The 15,000-nt window shown below is 46.0% G+C and overlaps 1 protein-coding gene across 1 annotated transcript in view; it reads right to left on the bottom strand.

Moving 5' to 3' along the window:
• LOC130374961 (syntaxin-binding protein 5-like) overlaps positions 1 to 15,000 on the bottom strand; it is a 67,974-nt gene that overhangs the window by 18,092 nt on the left and 34,882 nt on the right. Inside the window, exons 6-11 of the mRNA XM_056581941.1 lie at positions 13,804 to 13,887; positions 7,189 to 7,312; positions 5,786 to 5,864; positions 4,708 to 4,862; positions 2,132 to 2,204; positions 1,263 to 1,410 (exon numbers count right to left, since the gene is read on the bottom strand). Coding sequence (XP_056437916.1) covers positions 1,263 to 1,410; positions 2,132 to 2,204; positions 4,708 to 4,862; positions 5,786 to 5,864; positions 7,189 to 7,312; positions 13,804 to 13,887 — 663 coding nt within the window. The remainder of the gene's footprint in view (positions 1 to 1,262; positions 1,411 to 2,131; positions 2,205 to 4,707; positions 4,863 to 5,785; positions 5,865 to 7,188; positions 7,313 to 13,803; positions 13,888 to 15,000) is intronic.

The raw sequence follows: 15,000 nt of genomic DNA, 5'->3' as shown, positions 1-15,000 counted from the left end.
TGTGTGTGTGTGTGCGTGTGTGTGTGTGGTTGCATGCCTACAGTATGAGTTTAATGACAGCATTTGTGATTCTGCACAACTTATGATGATCTTGGTCTTCATTAAAGTTCAGTAAGGCTTTGTCTAGCATGCATTTGTGTGTTTGTTTATGTTTATCGGTGCAGTTGTGTGTGTGTGTGTGTGTGTGTGTGTGTGTGTGTGTGTGTGTGTGTGTGTGTGTGTGTGTGTGGGTGTGTGTGTGTGTGTGTGTGTGTGTGTGTGTGTGTGTGTGTGTGTGTGTGTGTGTGTGTGGCGGTGGAGGGGGGTCGTGGTGAGTGCGCTGACACGCGTAAAGGTCGTGAGTATGACTCAGCGGTGATCTTTATGTGAGCGTTCTCCCCCACAGCTCGGCCCAGGTCTGTGCTGTACAGCACACGGTGACATTTCCAGCAGAACGCCGGCAAAGGGAACCAGGGGAAGAACACAGGCATACATAATGGAGGGGGGGGGGTTGACAAAGGAGGGGAAGGAGATGGGCAGTGTGTGTGTGTGTTTGATGTGTGTGTGTCTGTGTGTGTGTGTGTGTGTGTATGTTTGGTGTGGGTGTGTTTGGTGTGGGTGTTTCTGTGTTTGCCGTGTGTGTGTGTGTGTGTTTGATTTGTGCGTGTGTGTCTGTGTTTGGTGTATGTTTGGTCTATGTGTATTTGTGTGTTTGGCGTGTGTGTGTGCTTGGCATGTGTTTGATGTGTGTGTGTGTGTGTGTGTGTGTGGGGGTGTTTGGTGTGTTTGTATACGTGTGTGTGTGTGTGGGTGCTAACACGTGCAGCTTAAGTTATTCAATTGTGATTGGATCACAACCCCGCACCCACCTGCACTTTAAGACCAGGCTTAAACTGAGCCTTCCCCCCTGGCTAACGCATGTTTATTAAGAATGTTTATGAATAATTAAGAAGGTTTATGAATGATTTAGAATATGCTCATGTTTTTTCAAGATACAGGGTCGCGTAGGAATGGATGGTGTAAAAAAAGAGGCAAGTTTCTTGGGTTTGAGGGGAACTTTCTTCTTCAAAATAGCACCAATCGGTTGCATCATCAGTAGGGTACTTTATAACATCCCAGAATGCGGTGTGTGTGTGTCCGTGTGTGTGTGTGTGTGTGTGTGTGTGTGTGTGTGTGTGTGTGTGTGTGTGTGTGTGTGTGTGTGTGTGTGTGTGTGTTGTTTGTGTGTGCGTGCGCGTGTGTGTTTTTGGTTGAATGTCGAGGCATCCCGAGAAGGAACGTACCTTTTTGCTGTAGCCCTGTCGTTTCTGCCGCGAGCCGACTGAATAAAGTGCAGGAATGAGATCCACGGGGCAGTCGGCAAAGTATTCACAGCAGGTGACGGGGGACTCGTGGATGGTCAGGGGGTAGGGGTTCTCAAAGATCGGGTAACTGGGGGGAGGGGGGGGGGGGGTTGGTTGGAGAAGCAGAGAGGATGGGTTGAGACGGCGCATACATACGTTTGTTCTGCAGGAGCGACTGTCTTAAAGTGTATTCACAAGCTGTTACGGTTTACTAATGATTGTGCTGTCAGTCATTCAGCAGACTGACACGAGTTCATGTCATGGAATCATACATGAAATGATGGAGCAGGTGGTGGAAAGGCGTTGATGATTCTCCTCTCAACTGTTATTTAAATGGGATTCCTGCTGATGCACGGCACTTAGAATGCCCATTGCAGTAGAAGGGATATCAACTGCAGAGATTGGAGTTCAGAGCCATTTAGCTGGAAATCCAACATCTTAACCACTGAACAATTCTGCCCCTGTATTGCGTCTCTTACTATTTTACCTCAACAAAATGTAATTTGGTAGCTAGTTACACAGTGATTGAAAATTTGATGGACGAGAATGAGGGAGCCACAGTAATAAGCTCGTAAATATGAGAATCATTTTTGGCTCCCCACTTTGTTTGGCTTTCAACAACCGACATGATGTTATCATGGGCCAAAGTTCAAATGACCATTGTTTTGCAGACATAACAACCACAGAGAGGCAAATGTTACCGTCCCCCGTGTGGTCTACACGACTCTGTATTCCAGGCACCATTCTCACGTTAAATACAGCCGACAAGTTCATGCCCTCAGGTGATTAGTGACTGCGTTTAGACTCACCCATTTTGTGCAAGGTCGATCACCACTAAATCCTTTTCCAGAAGCACGACTACGGCGTAGGGGTCCTGAAAATCTGCACAGAAGAAGAGAAGAACGTGAAGCGCAATGGGAGGGTGGGAGGAAGGAGGAGGGAGAGAGAGAGAGAGAGAGAGAGAGAGAGAGAGAGAGAGAGAGAGAGAGGGAGAGAGAAAACTGCTGACATCTCCAAACCTCAGAGGCATTATTCCTTGGACCTTAGGACTTGGGCACGTATAAACGTGTTATTCTGCGATCTGGAAAGTAGGTTGTGTTATGCATGCTGATCCAATAAGATGCGAGCGCCATCGGGATTGAGTTTTTAATTTAGTTTTCCCTTGTTTTAGGAATATCAAGCACGTTTCCCGTTTTTGCAGTCTTGCACATACCGTTTGGCAAAATAGCCTTGTATATATTCTGTTGAACTTTTTAGTGACTTCTTAGTGAACTTGGCGACAGTATCTAAGCCTCTAAGCTTATAATATATGTAGCATCTCTAGCTTTATCAGAAGGAAAACCGATTAAACTTCATTCCATTTGACCTGCTGCTACTTTACGTTCCCACTAGAAAAAACGAAAACCTAAAAAGATCCCAGATATCTGAAGCAGATGTGAAGTCTTTGTTTTGCGAGATCCTCAGCACTATTGATCTTAGTTATGACTGATTATATTTGGTTATAATAAACCCTTCGATCCTGAAATATAAGAGCTAAATCATTCATTCGATTATAAATGAAAACCTGGACAATGGGATATCGTTTCCATAGCCAACGATTATTTGATAATAATAAATTCACCTTCCTGTTCTACACCAAGTCAAACCTAACAACGACCCATAGAATTTCTGGATTCAAACCAGAAACCAGAGCGGATTGAACGTCAAACACACACACACACACACACACACACACACACACACACACACACACACACACACACACACACACACACACACACACACACACACAGATTAACGAAGTCGTGGCCATCCCTTGAGGTTGGCGATCAGACTTCTTAAATCTTGCTGGGCTATGCTCCCCTCCCTGAACCTCAGCTTATGCTGCTTTTCCACCGCACATGTAGCTCGACTCGACACGACACGACTCGACACGACTCGACACGGTAGCAGCGCGGGTGCTTTTCCACCGCAAATAGTACCTCCGGGACGTGGGCGGGGTCGTCTGCGCGAAAGGGCCGTGACGTATTTTTGTACGCGACGCAAACAACACCTACGTAACCCACACATGGACAGAACCCACATAACAACAATGGAGAACATCGATGCGATGGTATTCGTGTTCGTATTATTAGCTGGCATGTTGAAGAAGTGGAATATGTTGGCTGCGGCGCTACTATGGCTGTTCTATCGTTACCAGCATGGTTGCCATGTCGCTCTCGTGACTTCGTCACACTCTCTGGCCAATCAGTGGCCGGCCGTCTGCCGACGTCACCTTTTAGCATCGGCTCAGCCGCTTGGAACCTAGAGCGAGGCGGTACTAGAAAAAGCAGCCACTTGAGGTACTAGATCGCGGTGGAAACGCAAAAAAGGCGAGCTGAGTCGAGTCGAGTCGAGTCGTGTCGAGCTGGTACCATGCAGTGGAAAAGCGGCATTAGTCCCGCATACTGCAGGTGTCATGGGACCAGCATCCCCAATGATACAAGTCAAGCAGGTCCCCAGCGGGAGGCTGAATAGCTGCAGTCAATCTGGTCACAGGCACACACACACACACACACACACACACACACACACACACACACACACACACACACACACACACACACACACACACACACACACACACACACATTGTATGCCAGAATGGTTTTGTAAATATGTGAACTCATTCCTGACTTTGGTACAAGCTCAGGTGCATTGAACACACACACACACACACACACACACACACACACACACACACACACACACACACACACACACACACACACACACACACACACACACACACACACACAGTATACATAAGCAGATGAAACCGGGGGCTAAAGGTTAGCGATGGTCATTGATGTTGCAAAACATACAGTACACACTAATCCTTTTCCTGGAGCACGACATTGAATCAATCTGATCGGCATTTACATATCTCCAGACTCTCCTGTCCCACAGTACATTGGATTTTATTAAGCTCCCCTCTTTGACATTTGAATTTGGTGGTCTATATTAAACACGGCATACGCTATATTCAATAAGGAAGGATGTTGTACACAGTGAGATAAAATGAGAAGCTTGTATTCATTTCTTTACATAATGAAGCCTGGAATAGGATATGCCCTGTGGGAAATATTCCATTTATTACAGGAGCATATTGACACATAGACAAGGCCGACAACACAAACAAACATAATTAAAAAGTTGAAAAGACAATCACAACAAACAAAAAGTGTGTGCGTGCGTGTGTACATGCATGTGTGTATATTTAATTAAACATTGATCGTCATGTATTCTGCTATGCATGAAAGTATAATGCCTCACGTGTTGCAAAGTACACACTCACACACACACACACAAATACAGACACCCTTTCGGTGCGGCGGGGGCGTACCATTGGGGTAGGGGGTCTCACAGAGTGTGAGGAAGTCGACGATGGGGTAGTCCATCTCCAGCACGGCGGTGCTCTTCCCGTGCATCACGGTGAGACAGGGCCGCCGGCCCACCGTGTCGTAGGACAGACCCCCGGACAGGATCATGAAGGGCTCCCTGCAGGGGGCAGCACACACACACACGCACACATGCATAACGACCCGCACACACACACACACACACACACACACACACCAAACACACACACAGACACAAACACACACACACCAAACACACACATAGACACAAACACACACACATACGCAAACACGTACACACACACACACCAAACACACACACAGACACAAACACACACACACACGCATAGAGACACACATACACACACACACACACACACACACACACAAACATACGCATACAAATACACACACAAACACAAACGTTAAGACTTGATATGCTCCATATACATAAATTTGGGGTGGGAAAGCGAACCGAAAAAAGGGTATGGGAAGTCATTAAACGGGGAGATTGGTTCTTCGAGTCTCAGAAAGGGCCGGCAGAATGACTATAATCCTATATAGGAAAGAAAAACAACAAAAAACAACAAAAAACACACACACTGAACTCTGAACACTGTGTGTGTGTGTGTGTGTGTGTGTGTGTGTGTGTGTGTGTGTGTGTGTGTGTGTGTGTGTGTGTGTGTGTGTGTGTGTGTGTGTGTGTGTGTGTGTGTGTGAGTGTGTGTGTGTGTGTGGCTGTGAGAGTGTGGTTACGTCAATGTGTGTTTATATGTGTATGTGTGTTTGTGTGCGGGTATGTGTGCATGTGTGTGGGAGTGCGACTGCGGCCATGTGTATACATCAATGTGTATTTATAGACGTGTGTGTCTGGGTTTCTGGGTTTCTGCATGTTAGCTGGTTTGTGTGTGTGTGTGTGTGTGTGTGTGTGTGTGTGTGTGTGTGTGTGTGTGTGTGTGTGTGTGTGTGTGTGTGTGTGTGTGTGTGTGTGTGTGTGTGTGTGTGTGTGTGTGTGTGTGTGTGTGTGTGTGTGTGTGTGTGTGTGTGTGTGTGGGGGCCTACCCAGCTCTGGTGGTCTTGTACTCCACTTTGAGGATGGGCTTACAGGGCTCTGGCTTCTTCCCGTCCTTAGGCTGTTTCCCTGGAACCATAAAAGAAGAAATCACACACACTTTGAACTTTAGTTTGCCATGCGGTTCACTCTCTCTCAACCCTCCTCTGCCTCCTCCTCCTCCTCTTCCTCCACCCTCTCCACCTTTCCTCTTCCATGTTTTTTTTATTACCGTTGTTTACTAAGGCTTCGCCTTAATAACACACTAACATCTGAAGAACAATTAACCAAGAGACCTGTAAACTTCACTTAAACCTCAGAATTTGCATAATTGCTTATTTCATAACAGTAACAGTCATTATGTATGCAGCATTATGTATGCGACAACTAATTAAAAAAATAAACCGATTTTTCCTTTTGTCAACGTACACAAAACCAGAGACAAAAGTGAAATGTGTTTCTGTTTTTTGATCTCTTCTCTAATTCCTTTCCTGTCTTGTGTTCTCTCTCTCTCTCCCTTTAGTTTCTCTTCTTATTACTTTCATTCTTCCTCTCCTTCATGTCCTTGCATTGTGAAACCAGGGGATTGTGTGTGTGTGTGTGTGTGTGTGTGTGTGTGTGTGTGTGTGTGTGTGTGTGTGTGTGTGTGTGTGTGTGTGTGTGTGTGTGTGTGTGTGTGTGTGTGTGTGTGTGTGTGTGTGGATTAACATGTATCTTCAAATGGGCAGACCTTGCTGCAGGATTGGAACCCAAATATATTCTGTGTATATGGACCTACTCATTGTAAAAAGAACGGAGGTCTTTCATCTGTGTTTTGGGGTTTGTTTTGGCCTGTGCTCAGCCCGCCCAGAAAATGGACGCCCAAGTGTCTTGACGTAGGGATTTCTCGCAGGAGTCTGGCCAAGTGTTGCGCCAACCGTTTGCCCAATGTTTACCAAACTGTCCGGTCTGCCATGATTCCACCTTCTGGTGTGCGAGTGCATGTGTGTGTGTGGGCTCTGATGTGTGTCAAAGTGTGAGTGCGTGTGGGTGTGTCAGTGTGTGTGTGTGTGTTTTGGAGTCTGTGTGTGTTTGTTTGTGTGTTTATGTGTGTGTGAGTGGGCGTATTCATGCGTGTGTTTATCTGTCTGTGCGTGTCAATTTGTGCATCAGTGTGTGTGAACATCAGAGTGTGTTTATGTTTGCTAGTGTCTGTATACGTATGTATGCATGTGTGTGAGTGTGTGTGTATGTTTAAGTGTGTTTGTATTTATGTGTTTGTGTAAGTGTATTTGTGTGTGTGTGTGTGTGTGTGTGTGTGTGTGTGTGTGTGTGTGTGTGTGTGTGTGTGTGTGTGTGTGTGTGTGTGTGTGTGTGTGTGTGTGTGTGTGTGTGTGTGTGTGTGTGTGTGTGTGTATGCGTGCGCGCGTGTTACCGTGCGGTGTGATGGTCTGGATGGGCTTCCCCTGACCCCGGACGTTCCATATGGTCAGAGTTCCGTCTGAGTGACTGCAGATGAACTGCTTGCCCTCGTGGTGCCAGGCAACCGAGTGGATCGCCTAGGAGACCGGGGGGAGAAGAGCAGTGAGTGAGTGTGTAGCATGTGCAGCCACCGCCGCCGTGCCACCAGATGCACTTGTGGGGCACACAAGCATGTCCAAGTCAACGTAAAAAGGAAAATGTAAATAAAGGTTCATATGCTTTTTAGGAAGTTTCTTCTCTTTTTTTTGCCGGTAAACTCGGTCATGCTGCTGTGAGCAGATGGCAGTTATGAGACAAATGACTGAATATACGGCTGTTTAGCATAACAGCATTCGCTGTATTTGCATGTAGGACTGGCTGCATGTGTGAGCCGGCATAGATTACATTTAATCTGTTTCTGAAAGGATTCATCCGGATTAGGACTGGGAGGGGGTCGAGGAGCCACTGGGAATTACAGTCAGTGTAGTCTCACAAATCAGAGTTTAGATTACAAATCTAGAGTCTGATGGCCGACAAGCCAAAGCTGGGTCAACAGGCCGCCTCTGTTTCTTTGGCTTCGTGTTTGTTTTGACCAAACATGTACCTGAAAGCAGGGCTCTGTAAGCGCTTAATTGGCTATTAATGGCAAACAGGAATTGGCCAGGACTAGTAAACAGTAACAAAGTGTCAGGAGAGGTTTCGGATCAACACTGTGTAGACTGGCCACTTTAAAAATGCACGTATTAGAATTCTCTTCTGAAGCTTAGAATAAGGGCTAACCCGTACCCAAATCCTCAGCCTATCGCTGTCACCGGCCCAAGGCTCTGTGCCATCTCCCCACAGGAGTTATGCTAGAACATAATAGGACGGCTGCAAAATCCTCATTTTAGTTGAAATAAATAGAGTTTCCAACAGTTTGATGTACAACGACCATGTACAACCACCAATGGACCAAGCATCAATCTTTCCATGTTATTTACGAAGGTAAGTAAGACACGAAAAAACCTTTTTATGTGTCTGGCTGTTTGTTAGTTAGGTAGTTAATGTGATGTAAAAGCCTCATTGATTAAATCTTTACAGTTGCCCATATCCTCCTCTCCTCATCCTCCACTCTTCTCCCTTGCCCTTCAGTCATTACTCTTAACAGCCTCGCTGCTATTTTAAACCTGGCCGTTAGTGAAAGAGCTACTAATAATCAATGAGAATAAAGATACATCATCAGGCACAATTTCTGCACTGAGAGGTGCACAGACTTATTGATGCCTTTTTCATAGCCGGTAATTAAAAAATACTTGGTGGTCGCGTCGTCCATGACTTTCTCAATCCCTCCATCATTCCCTAACTCACATACTCAAGCACAGGCGTTCAGGACCCTCCCCCCCCCCCGCGCTCACCACAATATCGGCCTTCCTGAGACACGGTAGTGGGCGTTAACATCGAGTGGATGGTTTCGCCGTACCATCCTTGCTTCATACTATCTTCTAATAACACTCACAAGACACTTGAATCGATTGAACCGACTTTAGCCTAGCCACTAGCCTATACATTTCTTATGACATTAGGATACAAGTCTTAACCACACACACACACACACACACACACACACACACACACACACACACACACACACACACACACACACACACACACACACACACACACACACACACACACACTAACATTGAAGGGCGTGGACTTATGCTCTAATTTCATTCATCCTATGTGGACCAGTGTAGGACTATTGTATAAAGGCGAACCCGAACCAGTGCCTGATTTGAATAACAAGACACAGCCATAGGCATGGAGCAACTCATTCACTCAGTGTGACAGTTTATTGGGGAACAATTTGGCAGTGGCTAATTGGAAATTGAGCAGGGTAATTGAAACACATGGCTCTCGTCATATAAAACAATACAAATTAATACAGAACAAGGCCTAATTTTATGATTTATTATCATATCCCAGTCTGGCCATTTTATCTGAGCGCCGATAAATGGATTTATATGTACACTTTTTTTGCTGGGGATTTCAGTGGATCACAGCCAGACACACATACACACAGACACACAGAAAACCAAGTCCCTATTAGTGTACTTTCTGCCAGCAGTATGTCACATTGCGGCACAGTGACTGCAAAGATTTGCAAGAAAAACATTAAACAGACGTTCACAATGACTCTCCATCCTCACTTGGAGAGTCCACACACAAGCACACACGCTCAAACACTAACACACACACACACACACACACACACACACACACACACACACACACACACACACACACACACACACACACACACACACACACACACTCAAACACTAACACACACTCACACACTCAAACACTAACCAACACACACAAACACACACACTTACACACTCACACTTACACACACAGACAAACACACACACACACACACACACACACACACACACACACACACACACACACACACACACACACACACACACACACACACACACACACACACACACAAACAAACACTAACACACACACACAGACACACCAAAGGTTTGCAGGGAATGTCAGTAGCGCTTTCCATTTTTTTTCTTTTTAGGAACACAGCACAATTCTAGCTAGGGCTGAACTTCTTTGTCAGTGACAGTTGTTAGAGTTGGTTATGAAAGAAAACCAACTCCAAGGCTATAACTGCCTATGTGGTGTTTCAGGATATTTTCGCTAATTGTTAAAAAGAAGAAGAAACATGAAACAATGACACAAGTTAAGGATGATACAAAAGAAGCAGAGCGTGAAGAAGCAGGTAGGGAGCTTCTGATTGGACAGAAAGGAGACACCCATCGATCTTAGAGAATCACATCATCGGTTGATTGATGTGAATGATCTCCAATCAGGGAAGAGGAAGAGTCCCAGGTCACCTGGCTTACACTTTAATGTGATAAATGATGCGATTTTGCCCGCGTGTGTGTGCGCCCAGGTGTGTGTGTGTGTGCGTGTGTTGGGTCGGTTTGTGTGTGTGTGTGAGAGAGAGAGAGAGAGAGAGAGAGAAGGGGAGGAGTGTGATTATTTCACACTTCTGTAGAATGCAGTCAAAAAAATAGAAAAAAATAAGGAAGATTGAGGGAAAAACTACAAAGAATTGCCTTGAGCAAAAAAGGTTGCCGCACAAAATAAAGAATTTGGGGAGGTTAGGATATTACGATTGTTCTCTAATACATTAGGCTACAAGGTACGCTGCAAGGTTAGAATGAACCCTGGCTCAGAGAACTCAGTGGCAATACCGCTTCTCTATCAGAGTCAAAATTCGAATTGAACGAGCGAGAAAGAGTGCCATAGAGACATGAGAGCACAGAAGAGAGAATAGCATTGAGGGAAGGCAAATAAAAAGATGCTGAGCAATTTCAATTCCGTACGAGAAACAGGAAGCAAGGTTAAAAGTTTGCACGAGAAGTAAGAAACAACTTGGAGCCTAATGAAATCGGACACTGGGAAGTTGAACTCAAAACACCCCGCAGCGAATCGCATCAAAAAACACACAAATCCAATAAGGATGACAAACTAAACGAGCAAGAGACAGAGGTGTCAAAGTCAAAGGAGTTAGAGAGCGATAGAGAGAGAGGGAAAGGGAGGGAAAGACCTGATGAACAATGAGAAATGGGCACGAGATAACACTGGAACATCCTAAAAAAATAAATCACACCCTGGCTGTGATTCAACCGGCAGGACAAAAGGCCATGAGCCAGGCTGAGTGACATAACGTGCTGGGAAGACAATCCTATACCGCTGAACACAGGAGAGGAGCACAGAGGGACACATCTGATACAAAGAAGAGAGACACTTTTACAGTAACACACTGCTTTGTGTTTCGCCCTTGAAGTCTGGCTTCATCATCATATAGTGATGGAACCTTCTCGGGAAATGGCAAATGGCAACATACGTGTGGTTGACATTTGGATAGGTGCAGGAAGCCAACAGTACACCTGTCTGACGACTCTTGGACTCCTGATGTGCTACCACTCATTCCATCCCTATCGATTGCCCCCAGGCAAGGGGGTCTGCTCATAAATAACATTGTGGCAAGGTTGGGCAGAGGGTTGGCAAACGGTTTCCTTAAAGGAAAGCGGTCCGTTAATCTGAAGCAATAAAAAAAAAAAAACAGAACCCACAGGGCCGTTACAACATTGACATAATAATCTGGAATAATCTGGAAGAAAACAACTCATATTACTTTGTCCGGGACACAGCCTCATCACAATCAAACCACACCAAACCCTCTCTATATGACCTGACACCTGACACTGCCACATCCACCAGATGTACCAACCTAACAGGCCACATGTCTTTAGGTTAGACATACAACACAGGTCATGCCTTCTTGCCATAAAGGAAACAGTCCTGCTCACATTATGTCTGTTACGCGCTCTGCCTTTAAGCTCTCTTTAACCTGAAAAAAACTTGCGCAAGAAAATAATACTTTTCAAAGGGATATCATTAAACTGACCACAGAAAGGGAGCAGAAACACAAAATATTGTGATGGCACTTTGAACGGACCATTACTTGGACATAGCAGAGCGCACCGGACATGATATCAACTTATCTGTGGGAACGTTGGGAACTGAGAACACCCACGGACAGACATGCTGTTCACTCAGAAGCCAGTTTCCATGATTGCAGTTTCACAGCTTTCTGCGGTGTAAAATGGCCCCTTTAAACGTTTCAGGCAACAATTTGAAGAAATTTTAGCGAGCTTGCGGGCAAGTCCAGTGAGAGGAATGCATGCAGGACCAATATACCGTACCGGTGTTTAAACATTTATTCAGCCAATATTTCTTTCCTGGACGTTGTAGCCTGGAAAACATTTTTTCTATTTTGTTTTATCTGGGTGCCTCTGGCCAATGACGGCAGTAGGAAATATCAATACAACACCAAAGACCCCCTCCTGCAAGTCATAACTGCAGTTCAATAGTGACACATTAAAACTTTCCTTTCCTCCTTGTTGGCTCCGGGGCTCAGCATAAGGGCTGAGTTGTTATTTGCATTGTGAAGCCTGAGTAGCTATTGGATTTTTCTTTAAATAACCTTAATAACAAAGGATGACTGCCAACTCTGGGGTTCAACTGTGGCTGGAATGATTCTCTGGACTCTCTTCCTCACCTCTCCGGAGGTACACTGAGTAGGGGAGGTACCACTGGAGTAGGGGAGGTACCACTGGAGTAGGGGAGGTACCAGTGGAGTAGGGGAGGTACCAGTGGAGTAGGGGAGGTACCACTGGAGTAGGGGAGGTACCACTGGAGTAGGGGAGGTACCACTGGAGTAAGGGAGGTACCACTGGAGTAGGGGAGGTACCAGTGGAGTAGGGGAGGTACCACTGGAGTAGGGGAGTAGGGGAGGTACCACTGGAGTAGGGGAGGTACCACTGGAGTAGGGGAGGCACCACTGGAGTAGGGGAGGTACCACTGGAGTAGGGGAGGTACCACTGGAGTAAGGGAGGTACCACTGGAGTAGGGGAGGTACCACTGGAGTAGGGGAGGTACCACTGGAGTAAGGGAGGTACCACTGGAGTAGGGGAGGTACCACTGGAGTAGGGGAGCAGAAAGCAGAGAGAGAGAGAGACAGAGAGAGGGGACTGAAATCCACAGGATTCAGATAATCTTGCCTCTTTCGTATGTGTGTGATTGTGAATGTGAGTATTACGTTTGAGCATGTGTGTGTGTGTATGAGCACGTGTGTATGAGCGTGCGTGTGTGTCTTCATTTGTGTGTGTGTGCGTGTGCATGTGTGCGTGCGTGTGTGTGTGTGGGGGAATATACATATGTGTGTGTCCGTGTGTGCGTGACTGTGTGTGTGACCTTGTGCGTGTCTGTGTGTCCATGCCCGCACCGTGAGCACTAATGTGAGCGTAATCCCGGGAGGCTTTTCACACGGTGCCCGCTGAATTACACGTCCGCAATCATGTAAACACCACGCGTGTGGGCAGTCTGTGTCTGAACAGCCTCATAAAGACCTCCGCTCTATCCCATTGAGTGTCCCCTGCACCCTCCCCCTCCACCCCCCAGGACTCCCATTGTATTTTTTCTCCGTCTTCATACAACTGTCTGCCTTTATTTTTAGTCAAGCGGCCTCAGTGAGAGTTAATAATGCCACATGACTCATGAGCCTGTGAGGAAAACAGAATAACCTTTGAGAAAATGAAGTTAACCTTTTTTCAGGTGATAAAGTGCCAAGCTCAATACGCGGGGGCGGGAGTTAACAGTTTTGGGGCAGCGGGGGGGGGTGGGGGGAGACGGGGGGGGGGGACGACGACATGTGGTAGGAATTGGTGGTGGTGTTGGTTGCGTTGGAAGTGGTAGGCAAATGTCCTGGCCACTTTCCGTATCAGTGATTGTCAATTGAAGTTGGCCATGTTGTTTTGTGTTTTCCTCATCGCTGAAACAATAACGACATACGTCACAATTCACACTCATATCAGCGCATGCACGCACACACCGCAAACACACACACACACAGGTGTGATGGGAGTATTTGAAGCACAGTTATAGACGTTCTACCTCAGATCAGTGGATGGGGGGAAAGAGGGGTAAGGGGAGAGGAGAAGAGCTTGCCTACCTCGTCGTAGGTGTAGCGGTAGTCGGCCTTCTTTGATTTCAGATCCCACATGACCAAGATCCCCGACTCATATCCAATTACGAGCTGCGGAGAGAGAGAGAGAGAGAGAGAGAGAGAGAGAGAGAGAGAGAGAGAGAGAGAGAGAGAGAGAGAGAGAGAGAGAGAGAGAGAGAGAGAGAGAGAGAGAGAGTGAGAGATAGAGAGATTGGGAGAAAGAGGGAGAGAGAGCGAGAGAGCGCAGGAGGGGGGTAGAGATAGAGATAGAGAGATGAGACAATGACAGGCTGTCTGACAGATACTGTAGGTAGCACAAGATGACATAGGCTGGGTATAACGCTACACACACCCTGCAGCTGGAACGGGGAGGTGGGGGAGAAGGGGTGGGGTGATGGGTGTGAGCCAGGAGGGGGAGTAAATGGTGCAGAGTCCCACAGAGAGGAGAATTAAAACAAAAGACGATGGGGACGGGTGGGTGTGTGGGGGGGGGGCATGGTATTCTGGGTGCTATGAGGGTTTACCATAAAGCCTGAAATATTATTGAAACGATTATTCATTGTATCAGTTACATTTAGACCAAACAACGGCACAGAACAGCATGGTGGGATAGGCTGCTGGCACGTCAGTCAAGGGGAAATGGCACTCATGCATATCAATTACCCATAATAATACTAACCATTATACTAATATTACAATTGATAATAGTAATAATAATAATGTGATTATTACCGTTTCCTTCTCCTGCTGAATATGTGCCTTCTCAGTCAAATTACTTATACAGGTTTTCCCTTCATGGCTTGTAGGTTGAGGAAATGGCTACTCAAAATGTATGTTAGTGGAAATTAGCGGAGGACTATTTTGACAAAATAATTGTAAGCGTAGCTGTAGATTAATATTGCGCTATCGATATATATATGTCCAAATCGTCCAAAGTTACGGAAAAACATATCAAAATAGATTCATAATAGCGTCTTAAAAAGTGTTCTTACCGCACCATGGTGTACTGAACATTCTGCAGGGGTTCATAGATATTTTCCGGGCGAGTTGGATCGGAGTAAAGTAGGGGTTTTAATTTAATGTTTCTAAAGGCGGATGAAAAACATCTAAGTGTTTTACCTACTCAGAGGTAAAGGCTGGTAATTTGTTAGACTACAGCCACAATGTCTTTCTCTTCTTTTCCTGCCGATCTGTCATCCAGAT

This window comes from Gadus chalcogrammus, chromosome 21 (assembly GCF_026213295.1).
Source record: "Gadus chalcogrammus isolate NIFS_2021 chromosome 21, NIFS_Gcha_1.0, whole genome shotgun sequence".
NCBI lineage: Eukaryota > Metazoa > Chordata > Actinopteri > Gadiformes > Gadidae > Gadus > Gadus chalcogrammus.
This window is presented reverse-complemented; position numbering and strand designations above follow the sequence as displayed.